The sequence below is a fragment of the Terrapene carolina genome, unplaced genomic scaffold, assembly GCF_002925995.2.
Source record: "Terrapene carolina triunguis isolate 2854851 unplaced genomic scaffold, T_m_triunguis-2.0 Scaffold95, whole genome shotgun sequence".
NCBI classification, from domain to species: Eukaryota; Metazoa; Chordata; order Testudines; family Emydidae; genus Terrapene; species Terrapene triunguis.
In genome coordinates this window covers 9,247,049-9,260,473 of record NW_020664446.1, presented here as the reverse complement: position 1 = coordinate 9,260,473, position 13,425 = coordinate 9,247,049, and the positions used below count along the sequence as shown (strand labels likewise).

The 13,425-nt window shown below is 43.5% G+C and overlaps 1 protein-coding gene across 1 annotated transcript; it reads left to right on the top strand.

Annotated features, from left to right (window-relative positions):
* Nucleotides 1-4,442: 4,442 nt before the first annotated feature.
* BBIP1 (BBSome interacting protein 1) lies at nucleotides 4,443-6,715 on the top strand. Its single transcript, XM_024204649.3, has 2 exons — nucleotides 4,443-4,585; nucleotides 6,370-6,715. Exons 1-2 carry the CDS (start codon nucleotides 4,540-4,542, stop codon nucleotides 6,537-6,539), a joined length of 216 nt encoding a protein of 71 aa, XP_024060417.1. The 5' UTR covers nucleotides 4,443-4,539; the 3' UTR covers nucleotides 6,540-6,715.
* Nucleotides 6,716-13,425: the final 6,710 nt, after the last annotated feature.

Below are 13,425 nucleotides of genomic sequence, written 5' to 3'. Positions count from 1 at the left end.
AGTTTGAGGATGGCATCCAGAATATATTATCCTCATGCTTGGATACTTTAAGGAACAATACTAGGTTTTATGTTAAGGTCTGTCTCATGTCCTTTGAGAAACATGTGGTTAGAGCACAGGACTTGGTGTCAGGATACTGGAGTTCTCTTCCTGCATCTGCCACAAACCTGGGGCCAGATCCTGGCCTCCATTCCAGCTACAGTACTTTGTGCCAATTTAACCAGCCAGCTGGGAACTACACATTCATAAGGGTAATCCCAAGGTGGAATAGAGACAGCATAGTGGCTCTGCTTATCCTATTCCCAGCACAAGGGGCATTCGCAGGGAACAGAAGATATGGGCAAAGTATCTCTGCTCTCCGGCTATTTCTGGCAGCTCGATTGGCCACTTGTGCAACTGAGCATAAGTCAGAGCAGACTTCAGCCAACCCCAGAAGCAGGGATCATAAAGCCACTTTTTCTTAGCAGAACCAAAGAATCAGGTCCTTGACGTATAATTTGACAAGTCACAACTTCTGTCATTTAATCACTGCTTTCAGAACGAGCAGGAGTAGGTCCTCCAAGCCTCATTTTCCTCATCTCTGAAACGTGGTAAATAATACTTGCCGAGCTCAAGACTAAATCTCCTAACATTTGTTAAGCACTTTGAAATCTTCAGACAGAAGGTGCAAACTAGCAATATATTAGTTCATACCTGTACCTCTTGCTCACTTTCTAGCCTTCCAATTCCTAATGGTTTAATATAATCTTCCTCCAAGTGTCACAAGGTGTTTTAAAATTAATTCTACTGGCAACTTCTGGAACCAATCACCAGTAACCACCCATACACCACCACAACTCGAAGGCTCAGCATTTTCAGAAGAGTGCCAAGTTGGCATTTGGCTAGCTGAGAAAATGGATTTAGCACATTGCCAGATCCCAGATCTCAATCAGTAAAATACTCTCAAGTAACAAATCAAGGTGACCATTGTTTCATATCATCGAGGAAAAATACTGACAAGAAAAACATTTTGGAAAGTAACTCCCTACATGACTGAGACGAGGTTTAGTTGCTGTAAATGCCAATACTTACATAATGCTAGACTCCAAACAACCATCTGTGATGAACAAGCAGCTAGAAAGACCTAGCCCAGGAATTCAAGTTAATGCTGCCTTGTATTTAATTAAACTTCCTGTCACTTTAAAGCTCTTTTTCACTAGCACAGGAATATGCACTGCTCCAGTGCTGCAGAATTTTCATTCATAATTGGCATCTTGCAAAAACTGAGCTGTACTTTACAATTTAATATTTACATAGTATAAGAATCTGATTATAAAGATTTTCTAGTTCATTTCTAACTGGGCCATTTACCAACTTAAAAAATTAGTGCCAGTTAGACTTTCAGATTGCAAATTCATAAATTACACAAATCATGTTAAATTTCCTCTTCTAAAATAGTCCCCAAACAAGGTAAATAAGGCCCTAATCCTGTTTTCCTCAAAATCATGGGAAAACTCCAGTGGGTGCAATTCTAGGGCATCAGACAAAACCTTTCCCATTAAAGGCAATGGGAAAACTCCCACAGACTTCAAAGGATGAAGAGGCAGGCCCTGAAGTGAATGTGACAATTTTATAGCTTCATCAATATCAAGATTATGCCTTGGGGATTTTGAAATTGGAAGAAGTGGATCACAATAGAAGATGGATCCACTTTTCCTTTCCCCTGGAACAAGGCAGAAAGCATTACAGTACCTTTGGCCAGCTCCACAACAAGCAGAAAGTAAAAGGCTTGTTCTTGCCCTCTGCAAGTTGCAATACTGGCATCAAATGTGACAAACAGACAAAACCTTCAAGTAAAGTGAAAGCTGTCTTAACTGACTACCTGAGGGACCATCTGATTCCTAGTATAGGTTGCCTTAAAGGAAAAAGAAAATTGTCCTTAATCAATGCTTGCAGGTGCTTTAAATAGCTATTGAAGAGATGGTGTTGCTTACTGGAAGTGGGATTCTTAGTACAGGTTTCACTGTAACCCCACAAATGCATTAGAAATAGCAGCGGAAGGATCATCCAATGGGCCAACTGCACAGCATCCAAGTCAGCAGAGGGAAACATGACCAAGTGAAATCAAAACCAGAAAGAAAACTTATTATGGAAAAAATTATTTTCCTCATTCTCTTTTGATCACTGAACAGTGCCGTTGTTTATAATTTCCACAAATCTTTGTCCATAGCTAATATACATCACTATGAAAAATGTTACCAGAATCTGCTGTTTCTTACTACATCTATAGGGGTCACTAATACTAGCTGCAGGTTAACAAATGTTAACTGTTCCTACATGTGAGCTTTTCCCTCTACAAATTACTGAAGTAAAGGGCAGGGTGTACAGGCCATATAAACAATATCATTAGCAAAATCTAAAAATACAGTTCAGCTTGGAATTGAATTAGTACTTGATTACCATCCACATGCAGAGCCAGGAAGCTGAAACTGCATCTACTGACTTGTGTGTTAGCACATTTACTTCCAAGTGCTCTTCAACGAAAGTTGCTACTAAATGATAAAGAATCCTCCAAAACACAGACAGGCCCTGCATGTATCTGAGTGATGAGAGGAATGCTGGCAAATCTGGTTTTGCTGGATTTGTGCTTTTAGCATTTAGAAATACTCCAGCCTTTGATTACATTTTAAATTAAATTTTACATTAAACAGTGGCGCCACTCATACTACAAGTTCTAGGACATCAGATTAAAACTTTGATCAGAATTTGAAATCCTGGAAAAAACACTAATGGGCAATATCTTGTTGATATTTTCAAACAAGTGTAGAGTGAACTTGATGTCAGTGAAAGGTAGGGTGACCAGACGTCCCGATAAAATCGGGACTGTCCCGATATTTAGGCGTTTGTCCCGCGTCCCGACCGATGTTTGGTCAGGACGCAATTTGTCCCGATATTTCGTGGCACTCCGCTTTTTTTTTTTTTTCTCGGCCGGAGACCCCCGTGCCATGTGTCCCAATATTTTCTTTCTCTTATCTGGTCACCCTAGTGAAAGCGGCTAGTTTGATGGCCCTGGAGAAGGAAATCCTGCTCTTGCAAGGTACTGAATACCCTCACCTCATGTTGATGTCAGTCGGAGTTGCAGAAGCTCAGCACTTCTCAGGATTGGACAGTGGTAATATAGACTTCTCCACATTGCCCTACCAAAGACCATCAGTGCTGACAGGGAGAAACCAACTGTGGGCTGTCAAGTTCAAGTTCCCTGGCTCATTCAGTTTTCTCAGGCTGGCAACGAGGGGACAATTCGGGATAAGTATGGTGGGCAACTTCTGTACTGCAGAGCCCTGTCCCTTAGGAACTGGGCAGAGGCTCACCACCTCCTTTCATGTAGATGTCATTAAGCAAGCTGCCAAGTGATAACTTCTTAGAGCCTCCAACCTAGGCTGGGCTTCAACTAGAGATCTAAAGGCAAAGGGCTTTCTATCCCCCTTAGTGTTTTTCCAGAACATTCTAGAAACATGTCAAATAGGAAAGGTTGCCATCTGGCCAGTTTTTAACCTGTTTGGGCAGATTTTGTGGTGCCTGGTTGGTTCCTGATGAAAAGATTTAATATGCTAGGTTTGGTTTTCACTTGGGACCAGCATTCCTTGTAAAAAGCAAACACACGCAGCTGTGCATCAAAATCTTTAACTGCCATATGCATCGCATGGCAGGGGGCAGGGCCAATACCCGGTCCCACTCTACATGCTGGGCCTTCAGCCTGCCGAAACTACAACAGACCCGAGGGTCATGGGGGGCGGATGGACGGCTCCTGGGTAGGATCCCTCAAGGGCTGAGGTGGGTGGGTGGCTTTTCTGTTCTCAAAAGAGAAAAAGCCTTGCAGAGTCCGGAGTAGCTGGAAGCCAGGTAGGGCGACTGAAAACCGACGCAGGTCAGATTGCACAGCTATGGGCGTGCTCCCTCCGAACCAGGCTGCTAAACACTCCCAAGGGAGGGCCACAAGCCAGCAGCCTGGGGGCAAGGCTTCATTTGCAATAAAGCTGGGCAGACTGAGGCGGCATTAATTATGGAGGTGTGGCGTGCTGGGCTTGCCTCTCACATCCACCAGCAACCCCACAGACTGGGCCCCCGGCATACAACAGGCCCAGGGCAGCACCAGGCTCCCCCCTCGTGCTGTAGAACCACCAACGCGCCACAATGCCCAGCATGCAGTGGGACTACAATTCCCAGCATGCAGTGCCCCCTCCCACAAGAGAGCAGGCTTCTCAACGATGACAGTGCCGCATGGAACAAGACAGCGCAGTGCATGGTGGGAGCTAGTTATTTTGGGGCCACTGCGCATGCGTTAAGACCTCCCGCAAAAGGAGGGGCGATGTGCAGCGCGCATGCGCTTGCGCGCGCTGCTGCTGGGGTGGGGAGACGGCGGTGGGACCGTGATTTACGAAGTGACGACAGGACGCTGCGTACGCGGTACGCGTCCCGTGCTGACGCACGGATACGGGCAGGTTGAAGGTTCCCTGCTGCCTGCCCAGGCCCTAGCAACGGGGGCCGCTCGACGCCGCCATGCCCGAGGGCAAGTCCCTCTTCCGGGAGGTGCTGCCCAAGCAAGGTAACGGCCGTGCCGTCTGCGCCCCTTCCCCGCGCAGGGCTCCCTCCGCCCGGCCCGCGGCCCCCCACCGCCTCGTCTCCTCCCTCGCGGAGGTGGGGTCACACCGCCGGCCAGCGAGAGTCAGTCTAGGCGGCGATCTGCCTCTGACCACAGCAGCGAGGGGTCGGGGGCACGTACCCCGACTTCTCGGCGGACTTCGCCCAGTGTTGCCCACGCTAGCTCGATTCCGTTAGCACGGGTGTGCCAGAGCTTCCTCTCTGGGGTGGATGGACACCCCCCATGGTAAGATCTTAGGAGTAGAGACCTGGCCTTGGTTTTCTCTTAAGCACCATGCACCGAGATTTATTTATCAGTGGGTAGTCACAGCAGGGGTTCTCAAACTGGGGATCCATGGTTATTATATGGGGGGTTGCGAACTGTCAGCCTCCCTCCCCCCCCCCCAAAAAAACCCCTGCTTTGCCTCCAGCATTTATAATCGTGTTAAATGTTTTTTAAAAAGGGGTTTTAATTTACAAGGGGGGGGGTTGCTCTCAGAGGAAGAAGTGAGGTTCTTACCCACGAAAGCTTATGCTCCCAATACTTCTGTTAGTCTTAAAGGTGCCACAGGATCCTCTGTTGCTTTGTGTAAAAGGGGTCACCCCTACAAAAGTTTGCGAACCACTGCCTCTTACAGCAAGGAGAACCTCTAGCAAACCAAAAGCCAGCTACTCCCGAACCTTCCTGGTGAAGGGTATGGCTACACTGGCGCTTTACAGCACTGCAACTTTCTCGCGCAGGGGTGTGAAAAAACACCCCCCTGAGCGCAGCAAGTTTCAGTGCTGTAAAGCGCCACTGTAAACAGTCCTAGCGCTGTAAACTAATCTCCTCGCGGAGGTGGAGTACCTGCAGCGCTGGGAGAGCTCTCAAAGCCACAGCCCTAGACAAGACCAATGAAGTGTGTGGACACATATTCTCAATTAAAGCAGGAATCCTGTTTTTACTTTGATCACTCTTCCCCTTACCGGTCAGGGCATTTGAAAGCACAAATGTTCGTGTTTACAAACTATTGTAAGCCCTGACAGAAAACAGTAGAAAGGAAGCTCACATTATGATTACCGTTTTACTTACCTTCCCCATATCCCACCCCCATCTTAATCATAAAATGGTTTTCACAACTTCATTCTAATTGTTAGTTCTAGCAGTATAGTTTGAACGTTGGGATTGCAGGGCTGCTTTCAGACAGTAAAGCACTGAATTCTAGTAGCTGTGCTGGTAAAAATGTAGGCGCTGAAAGGCAGGAAAGCTGTCACATGAGGAAATAAGGCATTATATTACATAAGCAATCGGCTTGGCTACCATTGGAAAGCTGAGACTCCTAGTCATTAACTTGATTTTTAGGAGATAAATAGAAGGAGCAATGATAGTCTAGATGTCTGTATTTTTTGCACAGATCTGAATATATAAAAGTCCCAACCCTCAGCCATGTGACTTTCCAGTTCCTGAAAAAATATCTTTTTTCCTGTGGTTCAAAATCAGACTATAGGTCCACTTCTGAAAAACAAGCTGGTTTCTTTATCAGTTGAGGATAATGACTTATGCTTTTGCAAACCTTTTCCCCAAAAGAACAGTATATTCTTTCTGAAAACAAATGCTATCTTGTCCAAAATTAAGTATTATCTTGTATATACACACTAGGTTTTCCAGTGACACTTGGTGCTCTTATTTGAGATGTATTTATACTTGGTTGTAAAATTATGCCAATTATATGAAATTTACATATTCTTATTTTTCCTTCTACACTTCAGGGCAGTTGTCAGTGGAGGATGTGGCTACCATGGTGTTATGTAAGCCAAAACTGTTGCCTTTAAAATCTGTTACCCTAGAAAAGCTAGAGAAAATGCAGCGAGCCGCACAGGAGACAATTCGCCAGCAAGAAGTGGCACAGAGGGAGCAACAGCAACAAAGCCAACAATAGGGTGCATGATGGTTCACCCCCTCTAAGAAATATTTCACCTAAATATTGTACCTTAGTTTGTGTATATTAATCTAGTGATGTTTGCTGTACAGGAATGGTAAAAGTCCATACTAAACTTTCTTAGCTCATGTCTTCTTCTGTTATACATATTATAAATGGCTGTAGATTTTGCTTAAGATGAGTCTTTTGTTAGTATGCTTACTACTATCTTCTGTGTAGTTGCGGCTTTCAGCTTCTCTCAGCTTGATTTCTTTTTTAAAAAGCTCCATAATTGTGCTGGCTTGAAAGAAAGAAAGCCCCATGAAGTCTCAACGTATTTAATTTTTTTTTTGGTAACCTATTCACTTTAGAGTAACTCCTCACTTATGTTGTAGTTACGTTCCTGAAAAATGCAACTTTAAGTGAAACGATGTTAAACAAATCCAGTTTTCCCATAAGATTTAATGTAAATGCAAGGGGTTAGGTTCCAAGGAAATTTTTGGGGGGCAGACAAAAGGCATTATATACTGTACAGTACTGTGCTGTGGTTGGGAAGTGCCCCTGGCTTACCCCATACAGGCACAGCCCACTGCAGGCAAGGGGGCTAGGAAGCACCTTCACAGCAGCAGCTTCCCTGGAGAAGAACAGGTGCTGACTTTGCCGGGGGATGCTCTAGGCCCACCTCTTCCCACCCCCACTGCACTCCTCTCTGGAGCAGCTGCATCCCTGCTCCTCCCTCCCTCTCCCCCCACCAAGTCCTAAGTGCTGCCAAACAGCTGTTTTGTGGTGGGGGAAGCACTGGGAGGGAGGGGGAGAAGAGGAACTTGTGCAATGCTCCCTTATAAAGTCGCTGCTCTTCCACAGAATCTTACAAGCAGTGGACAGAGCAGGCAGCCAAACGACGTTATAAGGGAGCATCGCACAACTTTAAACGAGCATGTTCCCTAATTAAGCAGCGACGTAACTTTGAAACAACGTTAAGTGGGAGGACGTTAAGTGAGGAGTTACTGTACTTTATTCATTACTTGAGGCTGCAGATGTATAGTTAACACTTCTGAAATGTTACAAATCTTGCCTGGCCATTCTGGTCTACTATTATGTTAGAGCACAGCTCTGCTAGAGGTTAAGCAGTGTTTACTGTTTAAAGCACTACATAAGTGCTCTACAATCCACATGCTTACTGGAATAGTCTTGAAATTTATTGTGCCTGAGTATTGGATAAGGTTGATGGTCCAGAGTGGGGGATCATTTGAGATGATTGGGGATCAAACCCCCCAACTGCTCTTATCCTTTCAGGATTTATTTTCGCTAATTCATTGCCCCCTTTTAGTGGGTAAAATTTGCTCCTACACCATGGGTTGATACAAATTGATGACCAAAGAGTGAAATGTGCATGTGCAGTAAGTCTGCTGCAAACGAAAGTTTGTAGGCAATCTGCCACAGTAAGTGGGTGGCACAAGCTGACATGCTGCAACTGTTGAACGGAGTTCAAGCTCTAGCCACAGCAGTTTTCTGAGAATGTGTTGTGCAGATGTTGCTTTGCCTTCAGTGGGCAGGAGGGACCTTTCACAACTTTTGCCCTAAAACCACAATTTCTAATTTTACTTTAGATTTACTTCTAATTTGTCAAAGATCTTAGTCTGTCATCTTCCCCCTATTAAATTAATACTAACAAACAGCTAGGGTAATGTAATCATGCTTCATACTCGAACCTCTTTCTGAACAATGGGATTAAGGTGCTGGGTCATTTGGTCAAATGGCTAACTGACGTATAGGGCCCTACAAAGTTCATGGGCCAATATTGTCAATTTCACAGCCATAGGATTTGAAAATTGATAAATTTCACATTTTCAGATGGTTAAATCTGAAATTTCATGGTGGTGTAACTGTGGGGTTCCTGACCCAAAAGGGGATTTTTCCGGGGGAGGGAGGTTTGCAAACTTGTTGTAGTAGGGGCATGGGATTGCCAGCCTCACTTCTGTGCTGCCTTCAGCACTTTACAGTGTGGGGAGAAGGGGTGCAGAGCTATCTGCAGCAGTGAGAGATTCCCTGCAGGGCTGCTTTGGGGTAAGAGCAAGTCTTGGCCGGCCCCAGCCCTGCCCAGCAGCTAGGAGCCCCCTTTGCTGGGGCACTCCCAGCAGCACAGGGAAGATTGGCACCAACTCCACAAGCCTCCTCCAGCTACAGGAACCCCTGGGGCTGCTGCCCACTCGCAGAGGTGGGCCTTGTCTCCTCCCACCCCCTAGAGCAGCCTTAGGGCTGTGCTCTCATACAGCTACTGCATGCAGGGCCAGCCACCTCCCTCAACAATCTTTACTAGTGTTAGGGCTCATCCAAGCACTAGTGTTTTTAAAGCCCAGTTTGATGATTATGGTTTTGAAGAGGGTTTCCATAAAAAGTTTTATTATAATCCCTCAACAACAAATCAGAGCTGCTCAAAAGAAATTTGCTCTCAGGTAGCTCAATCACTGACAAAGCAGAAGCAAGGAGAATTAGACACCTTCCTCTTCTCAGATGCACTTGAAGAGGAAGGGAACTGGAGCCATCTATGTATACCCCAACCCCATACAAACATTCTGTCTTGCCCAACAATTCCTCAGCCCACAGGGTCTCCTTTCCCTCTACTGCTTCCTGATCTGGGGAAGGAACCCAGTACTCCCCCTCCAGATTCACCTGTCCACTCAGTACTGTTCCTGGAGAAAAAAGGGCATCACAGCAGCACAAGAGTGTGGGGAGGACAGGAATGGGTCAAGACCAGTGCAGAGGGGGATAGAGGGCACTTCAGGTCTCACCCCCAAATATCCAACATCCATGCCACTTATTTGTACCCCCCCTTTAAACCATGTCCCCCACCTGCATCCTCTCCCTAGCTCAAGCAGTGTAGTCCTTGCTTGTGCCCATCCCCATTCAAATAGAAAGATGAGACTAGAACAGTTGATACAAGGCCAGGGAATAGACCAACAAGCAGCCAAGGCGTTCTGTGAGTGGCAAAGGAGCCAGGGGTAGAACTTGTTAGTGGAACATGAGGATGCTGAAAAGTTATTTAAAAAAAAAAGGGGGGGGGGAATTAACTACCCTTACAGATACTATAAAACACACACTGTACAACAAAGTAACACCTTCACTTTTCAGAAGCAATATTTGGCTTTAGGTCAAGTGTAGCAAAGAGGAGCTACCTCCACCTGGGCTACACAAGCCACCTCAGATTTGCAAAATGTTACCACCCCTTCAGCTTTGTCTTATAAGTATTCCTTTTTGAGACGTTGCCTTTGCTTACCCCTCACTAAGCCCTCAAGACCAGTCACGTATAGCACCAGGCTGCTGACAGTCCTTATGCAGTGCTCCTGGCAGCCTACAGAACTCAATGTTGCAACGGGGCATACTACCTCAAGCTATACATGTACCTCTCCTCATATCACAGTGACAGCTTTTGCCAGCCTGCTCCACTTAATCCTGCCATCATTCAATTCAGCTGCACCTAAACAGAGTGAATGCAGATAAACACTGCAATTCAAGTCAGTGGAATGTAACACAAACCATGGCCTAGTCTCTTATTCATTCTTCATGTCAACTTATTGTGGCACCATCCTTCCTGACCTATTCCAGTGGCTACTAGCTCCAGGGGGCAGAGTTAAGGTTGTGTTGTAAGGGAGGTGTGCACCTTTACACTGTTTCCTGATTGCCAGAGTTCTAAATATAGCTGAAATCAACATTCTGGAAGTATATAAGGCACCACTGGGCAACCATATTCTATATTAACGGATTTGGTGGTGGAGGAGCCATGTTGGTCCCAGAATATTAGCAAGGCAAGGTGGGTGAGGTAATATAGTTTATTAAACAACTTCTGTTGGTCAGAGAGAAGCTTTCGAGCTACACAGAGCTCTTCCTCAGGTCTGGAAAGGTACTCAGGGCATCATAGCTAAATACAAGGTGGAACTGATAGTTTAGCATAAGCAGTTGGCACATATTCTAAGGGACCATTCCAGGTGAAGTGGCCTGTTAACATCTCTGTAATCATAGGACAAAAAGTGGAGTTAGTAGGTTAAAGATTGTTGTAATAAGCCATAAATCCAGGGTCTTTGTTAAAACCAGGATTTTTAGTGGTTATCAAAATTATGAATTTAGGTTCTCAGGCTCGTCTTTTGAAAGTGTTGACATTCTGGCACCATGGGTTGATACTCTGCACTAAATAAAAATAAAAATGCCCCCAAACTTTTATTTATTTATTTATTTATTAAAGACAATTAACCTTCTCAGCATCCCCATGTTCCACCTTTCAAGATCCCTGGGTCCTACGCATGCCTATCACATGTGGTGTACCTCATCCAATGCACTAAATGCCCAATAATGACTATGTGGGTGAAACCAGACAATTACTGTAATCTTGAATGCTTACTTCACCCACCCAGTCTCTCTAACAGGTTTGGAGTAGTTAATACCAATACAGCTACTCGTTCCATTACTCTTATAAAGGAACAGGTGTATACATCAATACAGGGGCCCTGGATAATGTTTACTAGAACTGCAGGCTGCTGCTTTACTTATTACAAAATGGCACACAATATCAGTTCTAGGATAAAACAGTGTGTGCTTCATATCGAAGAGTACCTTCTGATTTGGAACACTTGCCCATTAATGGTCACACAGACACCAGAATTTGTAATTATCAGCCTTGTTATATTTAGGATCAAGCGCTGTGTATGGGCAGTCACCTTTGTTTTCTACACGTAGACAATAGCATATACTGTTAATACCATCTAAATGTTTGAGCTTCCATTATACCCCTGTGAATCCATATTAGTATCTAATGCCAAGGGTTTGTTTGTTTGTTTGTTGGGTTTTTGTTTTTTTAAGATAAACCTTTTCTAAAGCAATTTTAAAAGAAGCGGTGAAAGAGTAAATATAAATCTGGAGAGGCTACTATCTTCAAAAGCCTGAATAAATAGGATGTCAGGAGCTTAAACAAGTTAATTTTGGAAACGCAAACATTATAACTAAGGTAATTGCTTTCATGGTAGCAAGTATGTACTGAAATTTTGTGGTTTAAAAAAACAAACACACAATTGCACAGTTAACACTGAGGAAAAGATGTGATTGCATAAATTGTACCCATTTTCAGGGAAGTCTTTGATAAAATGTCCCTTTCCGTTTAAGTATTCATTAATCCTCTGCAAAATGCTATGCAAAAGGGTACTTGTTAGATATGTATTTTATTGGCACCTGGTTCAAAGATTATCTGCAGAGGACACAAAGAGCTTTCCAAAACTGCTTATATAAAAACAAAGGAAGAGGATGGCTTTACAAAAATTTATTTTGTAATACATTCTACCAGAACTGTTCATTTTTTCCAGTTTTGTAGAGAAATAGATGTTCCAGCCACCTTTTACTGCACTGGTCTTTAAGACCAATCAGTGCGTTCCCCTGGAAAAGATGAATACGTCTTATGACCAATCCATTTTTTAGATTCTTTAAAGAAATAACCATTTTTCCTCCGAAAGCACAGCATTTCAACAGCAGCAGCCAAAATGAGGTTACAGCAGCTTCACTTGACCCCTCTATAATAAAGCTTTGTATAAACCAGTGATTTTACTACAAAAACACTGTCCTTGAAGGAAAGGAGTGACAGTCAGACATCAATGCAGAACATGGAATGATTAGGTCATAAACATATGGCACTTACAAAAGGGTAGCTTATTTGAAGGCACCACCACTGAAATGTGGTTACTTGTTCTGTTCTACTATATGCCCAGAGAAAGAAATTTCCTTCCTGAATATAAATTTACAAAACTATTTCAGAAATGATTTGTACCCAAAACAAGTGCTTTAAAAAATTATATATGAACTGTGCTAAGCAACTCTTACAATTTAGATAAAGAATATATTTTTTCCCTTTAAACATCTAAGGCTGCAAGAGTTGGTTTCTGTACTCAGTAGCTCTCTAGTTTAAGACGACCTCCATCTCCTTCACTTACAAAGCGCTTCCTTCCCCTGTAAGGAAAAACAAAATACAAGATTATAAATTTCACATTCGTGTCAATAGTCTTTCTTTATTTACTATAGCTCAGAGTGATCCCCTGCACCACTTCACAGGTCCTGGGAGTAACATGGTGATCAGCACTATTCCCTGTCAAATTCTTGATCATCTGAAAAGGCCACATAATCAATCTGAATATTCTACACAGAACACTGTATTTATACTAGGCTTTTCAAAACTTGACTCTCAAGTTTCTTAACAGGCATAATACTTCTTTCTCAGAACTCCTTGTAGTGTTAGAACCTGAGAAAGGTGCTAGCTTGACAGCCAAGATAGTGCAGCTCTATTTAGCCAAAGAGCAGGAATAGTACAAAGTCATGCAAAGCATTCTTCCCTATGCTGCCCTGTCATTGGGCCTCAAACCCAAGTGGGAGGAATAATCTCTAGGACAGAAAGTTATAATCCTTTGCACATTTTATAGGGCCTTCCAATTACAAAGCTCAAAGTGCTTTGCAAACATTAATCTGGGGAGATGAGAGGTTTAATTAAAGGTTACAAAAACTTATTTTGATAGTGCTTCTACATACAGTCACTAGAACTGAAGTATAATGGAGCTTTAATTTTAAATGATGATGTAAAAAAAACCTATACCAGGGAATGTGTCAGTATAAAACCTAATGGATTTGACTCCTTAAAGAACAGAACAAGGGACAATTTTAAGTCCCTAGTTTATGGATGTTGGCTCTCTCTGGGATAAGAATAAACTCATTAAAATTTTACAAACTGACTTTATTGCCATCAGGAAGATAATTTCTATATGAGAAACCTAATTTTCAGCAGATCAAATAAAAAAGGACCTTTAAAAAATACAGTATATAACCTAACCCATAGTAACAATGCCTTGTGAATAGGTAGAATAATTTGCAAAACTCA